The sequence below is a fragment of the Osmerus mordax genome, chromosome 12 (assembly GCF_038355195.1).
Source record: "Osmerus mordax isolate fOsmMor3 chromosome 12, fOsmMor3.pri, whole genome shotgun sequence".
NCBI classification, from domain to species: Eukaryota; Metazoa; Chordata; class Actinopteri; order Osmeriformes; family Osmeridae; genus Osmerus; species Osmerus mordax.
Window position 1 is genome coordinate 11,135,931 of NC_090061.1, and position 19,497 is coordinate 11,155,427.

At 44.8% G+C, this 19,497-nt stretch overlaps 3 protein-coding genes across 4 annotated transcripts in view; 1 reads left to right on the plus strand and 2 right to left on the minus strand.

Annotated features, from left to right (window-relative positions):
• Nucleotides 1-957: 957 nt before the first annotated feature.
• Nucleotides 958-7,732, minus strand: LOC136954502 (BEN domain-containing protein 4). The gene is made up of 6 exons (XM_067248129.1): nt 7,237-7,732; nt 4,211-4,801; nt 3,477-3,568; nt 3,270-3,296; nt 2,489-2,729; nt 958-2,288 (listed from the first exon to the last, which is right to left on the minus strand). The coding sequence occupies exons 1-6, from the start codon at nt 7,730-7,732 to the stop codon at nt 2,056-2,058; spliced, it is 1,680 nt and encodes a 559-aa protein (XP_067104230.1). The 3' UTR covers nt 958-2,055.
• A 1,481-nt stretch (nt 7,733-9,213) lies between these two features.
• On the plus strand, nt 9,214-12,780 carry shisa3 (shisa family member 3). The gene is made up of 2 exons (XM_067248064.1): nt 9,214-9,896; nt 11,508-12,780. The coding sequence occupies exons 1-2, from the start codon at nt 9,626-9,628 to the stop codon at nt 12,116-12,118; spliced, it is 882 nt and encodes a 293-aa protein (XP_067104165.1). The 5' UTR covers nt 9,214-9,625; the 3' UTR covers nt 12,119-12,780.
• Nucleotides 12,781-13,908: 1,128 nt separating this feature from the next.
• The window catches only part of atp8a1 (ATPase phospholipid transporting 8A1), an 88,643-nt gene continuing 83,054 nt past the window's right edge, over nt 13,909-19,497 (minus strand). For both annotated transcript variants that reach the window (XM_067247247.1, XM_067247246.1), the window contains 3 exons: nt 19,309-19,401; nt 17,704-17,795; nt 13,909-16,492 (listed from right to left, as the gene is read on the minus strand). In XM_067247247.1, the coding sequence (XP_067103348.1) occupies nt 16,395-16,492; nt 17,704-17,795; nt 19,309-19,401 (283 nt within the window). In that variant the 3' untranslated portion in view covers nt 13,909-16,394. The remainder of the gene's footprint in view (nt 16,493-17,703; nt 17,796-19,308; nt 19,402-19,497) is intronic.

A 19,497-nucleotide genomic window follows, 5' to 3' on the forward strand; every position in this document is an offset into this window, starting at 1 on the left:
GTGCTTGCTGTTACTGACTTGCTTGCTGGTCACTGCTTGTCGCATCAGTAGTTAACTATCCCAAAAACTCATTGTGCTGCTCACGACCCGCCCTCCCTGACGAGTTTACAGGCCCGCATTCTGAAGGATGGGTAGTCGACTGCAGAATTAAAGAGAAACACCCCTGAGAGGTGATCAGATATGAATGTTCAAAATTTCATAAATGATGTCTTGATAGAAGTGCAAATTGTTTCATATGATCAAATAGATACACGGGTTGTGCTTATCTAATAGGCTATTGAAATAATACATTTTAACTGAGTATAGTTATGCATCCTTTTTGACCGTCTATCTATGTGGTCCCTAAATTGGTTGGTAGGGCGGGCCAGCCTGATGTAAATATTTCCAGGCAAAATCGTCCCAGGGCCTGGCGGTTAACAGACGTATTTGTAGGCTAACTGTGAACAAGTCTCTAACAATAGGGGATCGCTATCTTGCGCAATCACTGTCAAATGGTTATGTAATATAAACAAACAAAATAAACTTATAAATAAAATCTGGTCATCGAGGACCTTACTTTAATGTTTGGGTGATTGAGACTCTATGTGACCGTCAAAATCGTATAAAATAGCCTAAAATGTATTTGAACCAACGCGTGTTCGTGATAGTGAAGGAAAATCATTGAGGATCTGCAGCATCAGGTTCAAGATCAAAACCTAAATTTAAGCCCCAAACCAATAGGGTTGCCACCACTTTGGCCTTGAAGGTTTTACGTGTTTGCTGCAGAATTGCAGCTATGGAGCTTGGGGTGCCATCTACTGGAGGATAAATGCTTAGCCAATTTACACGTAGGCTACCACATCCCCAACCACATGTATTACAAAGTGAACTCAAATTAGGTTGTGTACAGTAGTTTTATTTTATCATAAATAAAAACACAACAATAACTTCTAGTTTCTCAGTAAAAATAACCTTGGATTGTTTCACAGTGTTGACACAGCCACTTTGAAAGTAAAATGTTTTTTTGTTGTTGTTTGTTTTTACAAAATGTACAGTAGTCACAGGTTAAGTAATCTCACATCACATTCAAATAAGTATGCACAGAACAACAGAATCTCATTGATGAACTATCTGTGGCACTTTTCTACTTGGCTGAGGCATTTGAGATAGAAGCTTGTGTAAAGAGTACCTCACATACAAAGGACTACTGTTGTAACAGTAACAACCATCATACTTTAATTCCACACACTCAGTATTTAAAGTGTCCAACTTTTAGTTGCGTAATAGATTAAATACATTCAAAATGCAAAGCAAAGTTTAGAAACCATAACAAAAAATTGTGACGATGCCAATTTTTCAATTATTGTTGTAACTACAGTATTCACAACAAGGCATTTCTTAGGTTAAACCCACATGGACAGCTGCGACCCAAACTTAATATTAAATGTACTTAGATGACATACTTGTATTGGTTTAATCAGATCGGATATTGGACACTAAGATACAGCACCAGTTGTATGTTTAGTCTGTAAAATAAAATGGCATATTTTAAAGGTCAAATATATAAAGTAATAATTTGTTTCACAAATACTGCACAAATACTGTATCTTTGGCAGATCAGGTAATGGAGGTCTTCGTCAGTCACGGCCTATAATTTAATATTGATTGTATGCATTTTCTACCCTTTACAATTGCCAATCAACAAATACTAGCACAGTATTCCAGTGTAATTGAGGTCTTATTCTTTAGCAATTAGACCACTATTCACAGGTAATGTCATCATGTGTTAATCAGCACATCTACTGACATGTGTCCCCTGCCTTTCCTGTTGATGCTGATAACTTCACCAAAACGTGGAAAACGGAAGACTTGTTTCATTCCCCACAAGAGCTTCTCTCCATGTACCATATTTGATGCCCTTTCACAGTTACTCAAGATCGGCACAACAAAGTAAAACAAAAACAAATCCACATGTGGACTTTGTCCTCTGGAATGTTGCTTGTTCCTGTCCGTCAGAACCCGGGTGTCTGTGTTCCGGGGGCTGCAGCTCCACAGCTCCACCACGCTGCCCCCTCCTCAGTCTGCAAGGCCGTTCTGGGAGCCTTTGAGGAACAGTTCGTCCTGGGACAGGTGCCCGTCGTAACCCTCCATGTAGAGGCTGCTGGTGCTGCTGCCGCTGCTGCCCAGGAAGGTGCCGACCGCCCGGCCCTGGCGCGCGTGGCCCACCGCATCACTGAACACCTTGTTGATTTGCTCCTCGGAAGGCATCCACCAGTCAGGGTTGGAAGCACAGTGCATTCGGATGAACTCTGAAGAGGAGAAGGTTATTTTGTGGTCGTTATGTACTTTAAAGACTAAGGGGACCAACAGACTGACACACAGACAGACTGATTGACAGACAAACACCCAAACGGACAGACACACAGACAGCCCCCCAAAGAACAGCCCCCCCCAAAAAGAAAACAGACACACAGACACACACAGAGACAGACCTGCTGATAGGTCGTACCTCTGAGGCAGGTGACCTTGATGGGGTTTAGGGGTCGTCTCTCCGGGCCGGGCTCTCCCGAGTGGACTGAGCGCTTCCTCTTGCCCAGGCCGCAGGAGTACTTGAGCTCGTCCGTGGTGAAGACAAAGCGGATCAGGTAACGCAGCAGGCGCCGCCCGTCCTTCTTGGAGGAGTTGACTGCTTCGTCCCACTGCTTGTTGGTGATGAACAGTGGGTAGTTTCCCAGGAGCTGCTTACTGCCCTGAGGACAACAGGGGTACATTAAGAAGATGCAGTACATCAAAGAAAGAAGAGGGGGCTTGGACCTGAGGACTATGAAGTGGGTAAGCTTTTATCCAGAGCTACATACCGACAGGGATTTGAGCCTGCAATCTCTGGATTTTTAGCCAGATAAATACTGCATATCAATTGTGATATTGTTAAGGATTATCTGTAGGATTTGTTTAGTGTAACATGTTGTACCATGGTTATTTACTTGCTATGTGTCTAATAACAGTCTTATGTACTATGGACCCTGATATTGTTGCCTCTGTGTTACAAAGTAGTTGTGTTGGCTAGTTCACACATTTACATTTTTCTTTACATTTAGTCATTTAGCAGACGCTCTTATCTTATTACAGGTGTCATCATTATGCAATACGGTTTCAAAGTGATACTCTCACAAAGATCAACAATTCTCAGATCATTTATAGGACATCATTTGAATGGTAGTTTCACATTTTGTGCCACTACTTTCAGTTTGTTTATATGCTGCTAATTGAGTCATGCAAATTTCACAAACCTCAAAGATTGTTTTCCGTTCTTCTTCCTGTAGAGATAGAGGACTCTTTAGATGTACACATGTACACTGCTGTCCTGATTTTTGATTTATAGAATGATGCATGTCTTATATACTGTAGCATTATAATATTTAACCAATAACATATTTGCTTCTCCAGAAGTATGCTCCAAGGAATATAAGTACTATTTCATACATGTTGTTCCTCACCTCTGTTAACTGCTCTTCTGGCATGGGTTGCACCAGTTGGTTGTGGAACTGGAGAACACTCTTGAAAAAGTCAAGAACATTCTGACAGGGAGCTGCACAGAAATTGAAGCCAATGTGATCAATGATGGTTACACAACCCCATTTCTCCGAGACCCTTTGAGAAGGTAGTTCCAAACGCTGGGGGGAGATGCTTGTTCTTGTACGTGTGAGGTACTTAGTGTGCACTTGCATGCTGGAATAATAATAACTCATACTGACGTTGCTCGTACTGCTAGTTCACTGAGTCATTCTGTGCTCTACACTAATATTCAATAAGTATAACTGTATATTCCAGTAGGACACCTCTGTTAAGACTCCCAATGGAGAGACAGCAGTCTTACTGCTAATTAGGTCTCGGCGACACAGGGGACTTGTGAAAGCTGAGGAGAGAGCAGGTTGGGTAATGAGAACGACTGTCAGATTATTCAGTTAAGTTTTGCCCAGATCCTTGAGGGTGTCAGGCTGAGAGTCTGAGTGAGGGGGTCTGAAGCTGTGTGTAGGACTGATACAGAGATACAACAACACACACATAAAGGACTTAAGAAGGCTTTTTCATGCTTTCTATGCATAACTGATCAAACAACGGGATTTACAATTAACCTTCCAAAAATTACCTTGTTTTTATCCATGACTAGGAGTAGGGGGGTTTGCACTGTGAACTAGGACAACCCATAATGGTCCAGTGACTGCGGTACCTGGTATGTGCTCCAGCTTGTTCCTCAGCTCCTCGTTCTCCTGCTGCAGACTCAGCACCTCCTGCTCCAGCTCCAGGCAGCGGGGGCAGCAGCTCTCCTCCTCTTCCTCTTCCTCCTCAGGCAAGGTGGACGAAGGGTGGCCGTATGACTCCGAAGGAGCCGGGGAGCTCCAGCCCCCCGGGTTGTGACCCGGAGACACCCCAGATACGGGCTCCGCCACTGGGCACGGCTCATCCTCTAGGCCTCCTGGGACAGTTTGCTGGGGCCCACAGAGCAGGTAGTTCTGCAGGGAGTCTGTGAAGATGCGGAGGAAGGCGGAGGTTTGCTGCTGGTTCCACTGGCTTCGCTGGGCCTCCTCATCTGGGTTGGTGATGGAGGTGCTCTCCTCAGGTCTGGTCTTCTCCAGCGGGGGGTAGTGGCCTCCACCCTGCCCCCCCACCGGCCTGCTCTCCCCTCCAGGTCCCGGCTGACAGGACTGCTCCTGCTTTATGTGGGCAGGCAGAGGGGAGGGCTCCAGGAGGCGGCCATTGTTGAGAAGACTAAGAACTCTGCTACACTGCTGGGCAAAGGCATCCAGAATCAGACGGTTCTCTATGTGGGGAGAGGAGACAAAACAAGCAGCGAAGTTGTTTAACTGTTTGCAATGATGATAAAAATAAAGCTTTGGTTTATACCAGCAGTATAAAGTATTCTCTCAGTATTCTCTCAAAAATTTTGTTTTGAGTAGCAAAATATGCTAGATTGCAAGGACTATTTTAAAAAACAATTTGAGGGAAATGTTTCCCTTAAACTTTCTAACTGCCTCTGTATCAAGTGAGGCATGGATCTCAGTATGACAATCAAGCATGCAATTTTAACTAGATTTGTCATCCTTGTGACATTAGAATTATGTTCATCCCCTCAATAAAACATGTGTTATATTGTAATATTGTGGTCCATAGACAGTGTGCTGCTGGTAGTGCACTGAGGTGTAGGCGAGAACACACAGTCAACAATATGTGTGTTTTAGTGGCAGTGTTATGAGTGTGGTTTCTGCATCACTGCTCAAGACTTCCTGTCCACATAACACTATTCTTTTCTTGTTCCGACTTCCGTTTTCTTTCATTGTACTTCCCTCTTTGCTGCCATTTAATCTCTGCCTCTTATAGAATGAGCTCCACCAAAGGAAACATGCACATTTTGGTCAGATGACCAAACCCCAGTAAATATCGAAAAAACAAGAAAACACAGAAATGACCAAAACAACCAAAAGAAACACCCAACTCAACACCCCTTCTCCCTGCAGTCTGAACACACGTCAATGTGATGAGCTGGCACATCTCAGCACCTGCGATGACATGTCAGCCCCCCTGGCCTCAGCAGACGAGCCAGGTGATTATGAGCTCAGACAGCCACGCCACCCCTGCAACTGGGCGGGCCCTGTTCCTCCTGCAGCCGCTCAGACGTGTCTATCGGCCCGGCGCAGATGTGTCGCATTTATTAATATGCGCGCCGTCTCTGTTTACCCGACGAGATGTATCGGATATCATTCTCATCCTCCCTCCCTCCCCCTCCCCCTCCAATCCTCCCTCTCTCTCGTTCTCTCTCCTCGCTCTCACTGGTGCTGTGAGATGAGAGCCTCGTAAAATTTCATTAAACACAACATGCTCTGCAGAGGAGAAATTTATGAGGCCCATTTATTTTAATCACAACTCTTTGGGAAAGCTTTTAAATGCAATTTGCTTTATTGCACGCTGATCTCCAAGCGCCATCCTTGGGTCCCCACTGTTCTCTGGGCTGCTTGAGGGAAACGAAGGAGACACACTTGTGTTTGTTGCCCCCGAGGAAAGATGCCGTGATCTCTGATGTTATCATCAAACAACATGAATAATTGTCACAGAGTTGATTTCACAGCATGTGAAACACCTCAGGAAAGACACAAACATGGGTGTCGTGTAGTGATCGTAGATATTGGAGTGGATTTCACGAGGGACGTGTCCCTCTCACATTTGGACATATCTGATGTGTCCCTCTTACTTTTCCACTCACATTCATGTCATGTGATCAGGAAGGTGACAGGTTGTGCTTGTATGCCTCCCTCACCCCACCAACAGAAGCTGCTGGCCAGGTCACGTGATGTACACGGCATGTTAGGGTCTTATGATGAAGGCAAACAGGTCTGCTATATCTATATGTGTTTTGAGGAATTGAGACGGTATACCCACAGCCCTATCCTATACTCTTTATCCTATACCCTCTATCATAATAGTGTGGTGTCGATTGTGATGTAGATTTCCTATGGAAGAGCTGCGTTTTTACATACTCTAGCATGGCTTCACTTCACTGCTACAGTACATAAGATAAGGAGATATCATATCTCTGGGAAAGCTGTTTAGTTTAGCACCACAGGGTTTAGGTTTGATGGGATTGAAGCACTGTCCTGAAATACAGTCTTAATCTGTGAAATTATGCAATGCTGTATTGAAATGATGAAGTTGTTGCACTGTCTTGTAAACTGAAGGCTGCTCCTTGGCACTAATCACTGTTATAAATATGCACTTTTTGTCTTTGATAATATGCTGCACTTACCCTAAACATGATTTGTACATGGTTTGGGATGAAACAAATGCTAATGAATTAATGTTAATGTATGTAAATGTGGATTAATTCCTTTCAAGTTCCATTGTATCAGATTGTGAGAAATGCATTACTCATCCAGAATCCGTGCACTACACACATGCATACAAAAGCCCAATACATCTCATTGAAATATCTAAAGGAGAGACAGAGAAGATTTGACAGGTGTCCCTTAATCGGAGAACCTGATGTTTTCACTACATAAGTCTCTATATTTAGACAATTAAGTCTATAATTAGATGTCGTAAGTAATGTTTGGTGTACCAAACATTGAAATTGAAATACATTTACACACAAATTGCAAACCGGGCCTTAAGAATGGATAAAAATAAAATAAAATTGTCTACTTGGTTTTGCCTTTCCCTACTTTCTGTTAAATAAACTGCGCTCTAGATAACTTTGAAACCTACCAGAGCTGATCCCATAAGTGCAATCCGGAGACTGATGCTTCAGTGTCGCTCTTCCAGGTGAATATATGGGGTCTTGGCGCAGCGCCGTACTGCTGGCGACCCGCCGCTGGCTGCCAAACGATACTGTTGCTACACTTCCCACTGTTGCTGATGTGGATGTCGCGACCCTGCTACTTGGTCTGTTTTCGCAGGCGAACCGATGTTGCTGCTGCTGCGGTGTTGCGTGATGCTGCTGGCCGCTACTGGTGCTTACGGAGGTTTGGTGGACCTGCACGCGCTGCTGATAGGGATGGTGGTGACTGAGGTGATAGTTGTAGTGATGCCCGCCACCGTCACCAAATAGCTGCATATCCACCATTGTGGGTCTGTCAAACCGCGCCTTTACCATCGATCGCTTGTTCGGAAAGGTTTTTAGAGAGCTGTGAGGACCCCGCTGCTGCCGGCACATTTTTGGGGCGCTGAGTCCTTCGTCTGCCGGTTGCATTTCCTCGTCCATCACTGCAAGTGTCAACGTGTTCGGTGACTCGTGGTGACTCCTGTCAAGTCCTTATGTGACAGGCAGGTGATGATGACTGGTTCTTTTTTCGTCACTGTCTCGCTGTCTGGCTCCGTTTGCCTCTGAGGGTGGGCTAATTTACTGACAAGCCACAGCTCCAATCCCCAGACGGGGGCGCAGCCTTTAAGTGATTCTGCCAAGAGGGAAATGCAGGCGGGACCTGCAAACCCACTGTCTGCGCGCACCGTACATCCACAGACATCCACTGGGTTCAATAGCTGGCGTAAAGATTGGGTACATAAGCTTCATACTGGAATTCTACGGCTGGATCGAGTGGCCATTTTGCCTCAGAGGACAAGTCAGGGAACAGAGTTTATCACGATAATCTCATGATGGTCTATCAATTTAGACTGTCTAAAATTATAAATGATAAAAACGAGCAAACATTCAAAATATGTACTCAAAAGAGTGGGCTATTAACCTACAATCTCAATGATGTACATCAATTTACTATAGCTAAGTAATGAGTCTATAAATCATTGTGATTCTGGTGTGCTAAATCAAACTCTTGATTATTTGTAGTCCTTTGGTATTGCCAAGACACCAAAAAATCTACATTGTTGATGGTTTAAAGAGGGACCAGAATGAAACCAGGTCATTAATTTAAAAAAGGTTCCTCAATCCTGCTCAGATCAAATACAAATGTACAAATTGTCATGAAAAAAATTGCATAATGACTGAAAATAAAAATTATGTATTGTTTAGGATCAGTGAGACTGCCGAGACTACTGTATTCTGTAATGTCACATAAATCTGCTTGGCGTTTTCAATAATGCTCACAAAGGCAGTAAAAGTTTTCTCAGCCACAAGGGGGCGACATATCAATGTAAATTCAGCTACACCTTCACGTCAGGGCAAATATCTCAATTTATGTTTAACCCATTGGATCACCTTTTTGAGCAAGGTAGGCTAGCATTTAAATAAATAATGGTTTGGATATTCATGTGAAAGAATGCACGTTGTTATATTTTTAGTTACACTTATATTTTTAGATAAACTAAATGAAAAGATATGGCAACTAAAACATTCACAAATGTAACGTAGGCAATGTAAACTATTTAGAAAGTTGTAAAGATGTTTCAAGCTGCTCTTTTTCCATTCTTCTTGAGCCTCATTTAACACATATGACCTGTTCCATCTTTACTAACTGCGCACTGAGTAATGTAATCAAATCAAACCGACGTGTCTGGCCACTCATAGCCCACTGAACACATCACTTGGCATAGCACGGAGGGGCTTCAAAGTGCCCACTCCACTGAAAGCTTACATGAATGCGCACGTCCAGCGCATAGATTTGCGTGCGCGCCGACAAGGTTGGTCACAAAAAGAAACAGATTTCAAATGAGGTTGGACACCACAGTATGTTGGCCAACCACGCGAACGTCTTCACAAAGTTAAACAACTTTAAGGATTACGATCTCTAAACTTTCTCCTTGTTTCCAAAAAAGGATAGTTGTCTGTTTTTACGAAAAGTGCTTCATCTGCTACGCTATTTTGGTATGCATGCACGATGATGACATTTTGACAGGAGAGCGAACCTTTATTTATCTAGACAACCGTGAGAGTTCGATTTAGGTCTCTATTACACCTGTCATTTGCCTTTGGAATCGACTCTGGAGATTTTAACAGGATAAAAACTAACATGACAAGGACTTTGGCATGGTTGAATTACAACTAAACCAAAGAAGAGAACTAAACCAAAAACATTTGAAGATTTGATCGTGGATTTCTTTCAAACAATACACATTATGCATGTTTTTTGAATGAAAAATTGAAACAATAGTTGTTAGGGAATAGTCTATAAAATACAGGCTTTTCACTCTCGTCGCCGGGATGGTGCGCCTCTTGAACTGCCTATTGCTGGGGTATCTGACCTGGAATCTACGGATATCAGACGCACAAGGGGAGTACTGCCATGGCTGGTTGGACAGCAATGGGAATTACCACGAGGGGTTTCAGTGTCCGGAGGACTTTGATACCATGGACGCCACTGTGTGCTGCGGGTCCTGCTCCCTGCGGTACTGCTGCGCGGCCGTGGACGCACGGCTGGACCAAGGAAGCTGCACCAATGATAGAGAGTTGGAGAACACGGAGTTTGCAGCCCGTAAGTTAGGCTGCCCTAGGCGAGTTGTCGCAGAAATCATTGACAATATAAAAAGTATAATAAGTGTGTTAAGTGTCTAAATCAGGTCTTTGAATAACCGACGGTATGTAACTTAGTAGGCTATTGCCTACTCAAAGTGTCAGTTTTTGTTACAAGGCTGAATGGCTATCCAGTCAAGAAATGACCATGGTCAACCAAAACGAATTTACCACAAATTAAAATATAGAAAAAGTTATGCCAAATATGCATTTTAATCCAGTTTATTTTCAAAATAAAAGTTATTGAAGTTTTATATAAGACAACAAATGTGGGCCTACACTGTAAAACCTGAAAAGTTGTTCACTGGAAACGGTTCGATAACATTTCTAGAGACATTTGAACTGGATCAATGCATTCCAGTTCTTCAATTCAAATGGTTCAAGGCAGGTAATTTCATCAAAACATTTTCGTAAACGTAACTTTTCAGTTTTTACAAAAGTAGGGTATTCATCAGGTTATAAACAGGGGTTTAAACTTTTATCAATAAATATAAGTCGCCAGTTTGGTTCAGGCAGATTCATTACTTTATTAACCACAGTGGATGCATGACTGCGCCTCTTGATTTACACCGAACACAACTTCCAAAAGAAGCTCCGATTGCATGCATGGGGCACCTGTTTTTTCTTGGCGTGGGCTTTATTTGACCGCGGGTTAGGTAGATGGTTATCGGCACAGAAAAAAGGAAACGAGAAGTGGGCATGCGATATACCCGGAGACCGTCACCCTACATTCCTGAAGTTACATGATACTATCACTATCACTACTATCACGACGATAGGCCTAAAATATGGGTAACCACGTTTATAAGCTGTAAAGAGGAAATACATAGGTGAGGAGTTGGGAGAAAATCTAGTAAGAAATTAGAAATTACACCGTTAAACACATTGACAAATGGTAGAAATGCCCTATAGAAATGTAGGGTTAATTTGATTTGACTCTAAAATCAGTGATGCATAAACTTTCTACCGTAAACCAATGAACGTACAAATTAAAAGTCATAAAAAAAGTATGCTGTAAAAATAAGCGGACTGCTATAGGCCTACTAGTTTATGTTGTGATATCAATGTAATAGGGTGAAGGTTTTATTTCTCAGTTTGCGTTCAGCTTGCTCTTAAACCTGACCTGACAGTGTCAGTACAATTTCCTAATTTTTTTCTAGTGAAAATAAATAAACGTATAATTTCCTCCCCAGGCGCCAATTGACTTTTGAGGTGTAATCTGAGTTTTCAATCTACATTGTGAGTTTTTTTCCCTAGACATGAAAGCCTCTGTTCAGTTTGGTCTCAAGGCAGCATGCAAATAGACAGGTCTTTATTTCAGTTGAATGTGAACATTTACTTTCCCATGTCAGATTTCTAAACTGAATTGTTGGTTCTAAAAATGCAATGTCCACCCTGGAGAAAAACATGCATCTGTCTACAGTAATATATGATGGGGAAAATTACATATAAAGAGAAATATGTGGAAAAAGCCTATATTTATTCGATTACAATTCCCTTCCAACTGAATTATAACTTCAAGACAATAAAGATTGTGACTGACTCCACACTGCCTCTGCCTCCCCCCCTTCAGAGCCCATCTACGTGCCCTTCCTCATGGTGGGCTCCATCTTTGTGGCCTTCGTGGTGGTGGGCTCCCTGGTGGCCGTCTACTGCTGCACCTGCCTGCGGCCCAAGCAGCCCACCCAGCAGCCCATCCGCTTCTCCCTCCGCAGCTGTCAGGGAGAGACCATCCCCATGATCCTCACCACCGCGCCCCCCAGCCTGCGCACCCCCTCGCGCCAGTCCAGCACCGCCACCACCAGCTCCAGCTCCGCCGGGGGCGGCGGCTCCCTGCGACGCTACTCCCTGGGGGGCCAAGGACAGGGGCAAGGCCAGAGCCAGCAACATGGGTGCCTGGTGTCTGCCACAATCTCCAACTCCACCCCTCAGCCACTACCTCCACCCCCGCCCCCTCCGTACACCTCCCCTCCAGGGTGCATGGTGGCGGGAAGCATCCAGCACCCACACCCCTCCAGCCATTCTCACCCCCACACCCACACCCAGCTCCAGCTCCACCAGGCCCCCATGCACACACACCCCTCCCAGGGCACGGGCTTCCTCCTACCACAGCAGTACTTCTTCCCCTTGCAGTCGGAGCCCTTCTCCGGGGCCAAGGGTTTTGCAGACTTTGGCCAGAGCTGACCAGGCCGTCCCAGCCGGGAGCCAGGTGGATTACAGGGCCTCTCTGTGGGCAAGCGGTGCAGATACACGGCCTCTGGCTGGACAGACTGTCCTGATGCTCTGTAGGCTGCTCAGCTGACACAGGGCTGTGGGACAGCCAGGACTTCTGTACCTAGAAATTCTAGTCTTGCTAAATCCCAGGAGAGTACGGAAAAAACACAGTAAGATGGACAACAGCCATATTGGTCATTTTCTTTTTATTGTATGCACTTTTATATGCATTTATATCATGAACAAGATTTGTGTCTTCACTTAATTCTTATGTATTTTGGATAGATAGATGGTGATAAATTTCACTATCTACTATTTCTAGGCCATGATACAAATGAAATTCAGTTGATTTTCCTAACTGGGACCAACCGTAATGGCTGTTTGGACGGTTTTCTTGGAAACAGTTGTGTATATTTGGATAGAAGCACAGGGACATTCAAAACCAGGGAAATCAACAGTTATATTTGACAATCGAAGGACTCTCTGAAAGAGGGTTAAGGCAGGTAAACAAAGTATTTGTATTTGTAGTAACTGTACTGTATGTATTGGCATAGAACAGTATACTGGGCGAATGAAGTATTTCTAGACCTGGAGCGTCTGTTGTTTTCCTATTATGCTACAAAATAAATTCATTTCAGTAAACACCGAGCCAGATGAGTCTATTTAGTGCTGAAAACAGACTCGCCATGACGATTACAATGATAACTGCTTCTCTTAATGAAATTCCGAATGTATAAACATAAAATATATTTGTGTTTTTCCAAAGAGAGGAATCAGCCACCCATCCCCCCCAAAGCTCGAGCTGAAGTGCTCGAGCTTTCCCCTACCTGTCGCTCCGTCTTGCGCCAGACTTCACAGTAGGAATGTGGCACTGAGATCAGTCATTGTCAATGCTCAATGAGCATGTCATGGTTGCAGTGTTAAAAACAACTGGTCCTAGAAACAGAGAGGAGTTTTGGGTTGCACCAACAAGTATGGCAAGACTCCACAAAGACGTCTCTGTTCCACAGTTATTTAAGTGTGAAATAGACTTGGCAGGCAGTGTCCCGTGATGGCTGACAGTGCATACTGTAGAGCTGATACTGTCTGGGGGATGCTCATGGGGTCTCGGATGCCTCAAGCGGTTTCCAACCCTAAAGTAGCCAGCCTTGGTGGAAGTGCTATAATCGGCCATGTTTAGGACACCTCCGGGCTGGTGAACGGTGTGTAACGTTTTTGAGACCTGTTCATTTACTGTACTCTGAAACTAGAATATACCGCACAGATTTCCCTAGGTAGAACATTTTCTTAACATAAAAGGAATAGTTCTTTATTTATGAGTATGACTTCAAAAGAGGGGTATTCCTTAAGAGATTGCATTATATATCTAAAAACCGTGACAGCCATGTCACATAATACACATACTGAAAAGACAGCAGTGATAAGACCAGCTAACCCTCAGTATAAGCTACAGATGACCGTGGGTTGAGCTAAAGGAGAGTAAGATAAACAACATTATAAGACATAAATGATCAAACATGACGCAGATTGTCATGCATGAAGAGGACTTGTTTGTCTGTGAGAGTCCCCTGCCTTTTCCTGTTTAGGTTCCCACCCCTCCCTCTCCCTGGAAAGCCGGTTTTCTGCCACACACATTGGTGTCTGATTATGTGGGAAGACCAAACTAGCTGTCTCATGTTGCATGGGATAGGACTGGGATGGTAGGACGGATGGAATATTGTTTGGACAGGGGAAAGGTGACAAATGTTCCGGTTCCGGCTATGTTTGTAAAGTTTTATTTCAGTAGTCCTTTATGGCAGTAAAAGACAGAACACTTAAAGTTTGCAGTCCCAACATGCAGAACAATCATTGAACAAAAGACAAAAAGAAACAATATCAAAACAAATCTAAAAAGTGCATTTTTCTTCAGTAAAGTGACCAACACTTGAGAGAGAATCAAAAGTAGTACAATTAACACTTAACCAAAGAACGATTTGTTATTCCACTCATGCAGCCCACGACTTAAACAGACGACAGTTTGTTGGTTAAAAGCAACAGTCCCAAGCCTTGCTTCCACGACAATGACGTTCACATCAGAAGACCCACATTCAGCATTTTGGAATTTTGAAAGCTGATGACAACCAATCAGATAAACACGCAAGTATAGCATAACCAATCACTTCACTGATATATCCTCACAAAACCAGGAAATAAAAACACAGAGGTTTATTGTAAAGTAGAGGTGCACTGTGTAAAGAGAGAGAAAATAACTTACAAAACATACTGTAATACACCCAGAAAAATTATATACCAAAACCAATAACCAGATATGAAATATCCACTACTGGAAAGGTACAGAGTGCATTGTGCAACAACTCCTGTCAAAGCAAGCATCAATGAGGCCTAAAACCCTCCAAGACTGGGTCTGGGTTTTGGCCACACACACGCACGCACACACACGTTCATAAACACACACACACACAGGGCCATGCAGCAGCACACAGTAGTACACCATCATTATACCTGGAGTCGTGCAGACTGACGAGAGGAGCGAGCAGCACACACACACACACACACACACAACCCACGCGCACCCACGGACACTCAAAAGTTCATGTACACACACATTCAAAGAACGCAACACCACAACTGAGGTGTCAGCATCTCTCAGTGCCATATTGAGGACACACATTAAGACATGCAAACAGAGCAGGTATCCCCAGGAGAAGGCATTCACTCACTCACGGACGGACTCACGCTCAGAATCATACACACATGCACATGCAGACGACACATACTCGCACGCACACACACACACGGTCAGAACACCAATCTCCCATAGGGAGAAGAGCAAACACACAAATACAAGACTTTTAATTTTAAAATAAATTAGCGTTAACGATATTAATAAGAACAACAAGACATTTAAGAAAGCTGTTTCCTTCTATCATTCGAGCATTCTCAATCATTTTGTCTGAGAAAGGAACCAAACGCACAGACGATTCATTACAAAGCCGATCAATGCAAAATTCGTACATCTCCAATATAAAAATACAAATTCACAAAATAACTATAGAGAGACCAAGTCGTTTTTCGATACTGTGTGGAGCTTTCCTGGCTAATCTTCTCTCTCCTGTAAGCTAATGGCACTTATGTTCAGAGGATAAACTCCATTCTAAGGGAAATACGATCGTGAAATACAAGCCGCCACTGTAAGCATACAGAAACTGAAGAAGACCGTCAAGCAGACCCCCCCACCCCCCCAAACACTCTGCAGGACAAAAGAACCTAGGTTTTACATGTGCCACAAGGCACTTCATTTGTTACCATGAGTACAATATTGGGGAGGTACGGAGTTCACTTTTTACCAATCAAAGGGTAGATCACTGTCCTACACTAGCTAGGCTACCTTGTTCCATCAGGGGGAAACTAGTCAGGCACCATTGTGATTGTTGCAGCCGAGTAATGTGTGGAATGCAATTACTTGTTAAGAGCAATCGAACTGCTGTGTAACATGGTGGAGATTGGACTACGGCGAAGGAGCTATCATTAAAAAGTCAAACAAACTAGGCACGATACCTACATACTAATTCTTACATAAATAAACAGAATTAAATGAGAGAGATAAGTATGGCTGAAGGCATGAACAAATGTAAGGCCTTATTATACAGTAGACATGTTCACACAAGTGCAAAAGAACAACAAAACAACGAATTGTCTGGTCTGAAGTGGTCCATTCAGTGCTGGAATAAACTCTGGAGTGTGTGTAGGTTAGGGGTACATTGTTCTAATTATATCCATTGTTTGAAGAGATTGAATTTACGACTGCTCTTTGGCAATCTATGTTTACATCAATATTGTCATTAAACATTTTGTGCCAAAAATAGTTCAAATGATTAGAACTTTTTGTACGTTATTCTTTTTTTGGGATCTGCTAGAATATACATAAAGACATTTCACAGAGGCAACATTTCACTCCATTTGACTGAGCAAGAACAGTGATGAACTTCAGACCACAGATTCTGCTAAAAATGCAAGCACAGTGCTCATTATGTCTGCTGAACACACAACTACAGCATAGTGAATACTTTTTCAACGCTATTTTGTTCCATGTTTTTTTCCCTTTTTGAAGTTGTACAACACATCCACCCCTCCCTTCGGCATCCTGTCCACACCCCCCCACAGGCTCGTGGTGAAGTCGCCCGGGGGTGCACCCCTTCGCTAGCTTCAAATCGCTGTGGGAAACGGCCGAGGCTCCGGACAGACCTCACCACTCGTTGGGCCTCTGTTTGGTGGTGTCGTACGCCCGGATCACTTCTGACTGCGACACCACCCCGTTCTCGTCCTGGGAGAAGGCATAGCCGTCTGCAAGCAGGACACAGGGAGTGAGGTACAGAACAACAGGGCCACCTGCGCACCCTGGTTGGAAGGTAACACGTTGACATGAACTAAAATTAACTCATAATTTAAACAAATTAACAAATAAAATGACATACTTTTTGAACAAATTAAACAAAAATACATTTTAAATATGGTAAGAATAGACAAACTAAAAACTATTAAAACAAAGCTCCCTAAGGTTTCTCTGTGCTAAAATTCCTTTTAGGGGGTGGTGGAGGGGGGGCGTCTTTCTGATATCTGACACCTGTTCTCTCAGGTCTACAGCTAGCTACCACCCAGGGTCTGTTCTGACCTCTGACCTCTGGACTCACCTTCAGGTCTCATATGACTCGGTCACTAACTGCAGGCCAGCGGACGAGTTCAATAGGCCCCATGAGAGGAGTGCATTGTGGGAATAACATTTCAACAATTCATGAATGGTCATTTCTGGTCTAACCACAAGCTCACGCCACAGCACTCAGGGAAGGCAAGAGAGGTAGTTGTCTAACATGGGCAGAGGGGGTACTGGGGCTACTACAGGTCAAATATAAGTGTCAAATAAAAGGAGTTACACAACAAGGATCCTATATCTATGATAAATACGAGGAAAAAACAGACAAAACAATCAGCAAAAAGCAAAAACAAACAAACAGAAGTAGCACAAAAACACCACAAAACAAACAGACGGAACAAACCAAAATTAAACCAAATACATTCCATCTGTGTAGTAGTATTGACCTCTCCACCCAGGCTGTGTTGAAGTTAGCATTAGAACAGACTGTGTCTACAGCACTCTGAGGCCCAGGCCTCAGGCTATGGCTGCGGTTGTTAGCAGGTGTTAAGACACAAACAGGGAACAGAAGGGTGTTCTAGTGTAACTTAATGGGCTTTGAGACAGGGTTATGTATGTGGATTTCCTGCATCTGGCTAATGTGGAACATGTGGATGGGATTTTACAGAGCGGAGGGATCACTGGAGAATTACCGCTTCTCTAGCAGGCTCTTCTGCTGGGTACTGTGTGTGTGTGTGCTATTCTGCTGGGTACTGTGTGTGTGTATGTACTCTTCTACTGGGTACAGAGCTGGATGACGGAAGAGGAATAGCACTCAGCTCCTACAACTCCCTGCATGAGTGTGTGTGTGTGTGTGTGTATGTGCATGCATACACAGGCAAAAGGGTGCGTGTGTGACACTTACGGAGCAGGTTCTGCTGCATGGAGTCTGACCGGTACAGACTGACCGTGCTCTTCTTGAAGACGTTCTTCAGTAGTTGGGCTCTCTCCGTCAAACTGGTAAGACACAGACACATGAGAGAGAGAGAGAGAGAGAGAGAGAGAGAGAGAGAGAGAGAGAGAGAGAGAGAGAGAGAGAGAGAAGAGAGAGAGAGAGGGAGGGAGGGGGAGAGAGAGAGAAGGGGAAAGGCAGAGAGGGAGAGGGAGAGAGAGAGAGGGAGAAGGAGAGAGAGAGAGAAGGAGAGAGAGAAGGAGAGAGAGAGAGAGAGAGAGAGAAAGGGAGAGAGAGAGAGAAAGGGAGAGAGAGAGAGGGGGAGAGGGAGAGAGAGAGAGAGGGGGAGAGGGAGGGAGAGGGTGTCACCAACACGCTGAGCCCTGCAGTTATACTTAATGACCCATACATGAAGCTTCTCTCCAGCTGCTCTTCCTGCTGGGAGCTGCCAGGCACACATGACACTGAGGGACTGGGATCCAGGAGGGGAAACTGACCTTGTGTGGGTTTTCTCCTACAGTATGTCTGTGTGTGTGTTGGGGGGGGGACTGTGTATGATATAAATTATGACTATACGATATCTTTGTATAATCTGTGTGTGCTTGTGTGCAATTTTGTCACGTTTTTGTAAGTGTGTTTGTCCGTACTTACAGGTGTGTGTGTGTCCGTACTTGTGTGTGTGTGACTGTGCTGAGCCTGCTGTGTCTGGGACAGTGGCCAACAAGGGGAGATCACTCGGAGCCAGCAGCCAATTTGATATTGATGTGTACCATGCTAATGTGCTCCCTGGGCCTGGGAGGGGCAGCCAGACTGGCAGGCTACCTGATGAAAGCCCTGGCCTGGGAGCCCCTTCTCGGGGATCCATGCTCAAGATTCATGGCTTTAATAATCCAGAGGCACCACTGCCATGCGGCTCGCACAGTAACACAATGACAGGGAGGGAGCTGGGTTTGAGCCGCGAGGCGGCTGGGTTTGAGCCGCGAGGCTGCTGGGTTTGAGCCGCGAGGCTGCTGGGTTTGAGCCGTGAGGCTGCTGGGTTTGAGCCGCGAGGCGGCTGGGTTTGAGCCGCGAGGCGGCTGGGTTTGAGCCGCGAGGCTGCTGGGTTTGAGCCGTGAGGCTGCTGGGTTTGAGCCGCGAGGCTGCTGGGTTTGAGCCGCGAGGCTGCTGGGTTTGAGCCGCGAGGCTGCTGGGTTTGAGCCGCGAGGCTGCTGGGTTTGAGCCGCGAGGCTGCTGGGTTTGAGCCGCGAGGCTGCTGGGTTTGAGCCGCGAGGCTGCTGGGTTTGAGCCGCGAGGCTGCTGGGTTTGAGCCGCGAGGCTGCTGGGTTTGAGCCGCGAGGTTGCTTTCTGGGTGGAGCGGACAGAGAGGAATACAAAGAGCAGATGTTCCCCCGGACGGTACTACTTGAAGAAGACAAGTGACACGCCGCTGATCCTGAGATACAGTGTGTGTGTGTGAGTGTGAAGAGGGGGCAGGGTGGCTGAGAAAGGAGATGGGGGATAATGTGTGTGTCCAGAAGTTCAGGATGTCTGTGGAAGTAGGAGATGGAGTGTGTGTGATGGAGGAGTGTGTGATGGTACCTCTTCCCGTGCACCACAGCTCCAGGGTCCTTAGAGAGGGCCTCCAGCTCCTGGACCTCGTCCACCAGAGTCTTGAAGCACACCTTCTTCACCCTGTAGGGAGGAGGACCAATCCCAATCACCGTCACCGAGCAAAACAAATGTAAAACCAAATCCACATTGTCAAAATGAACAGAATCTCTGAATGTG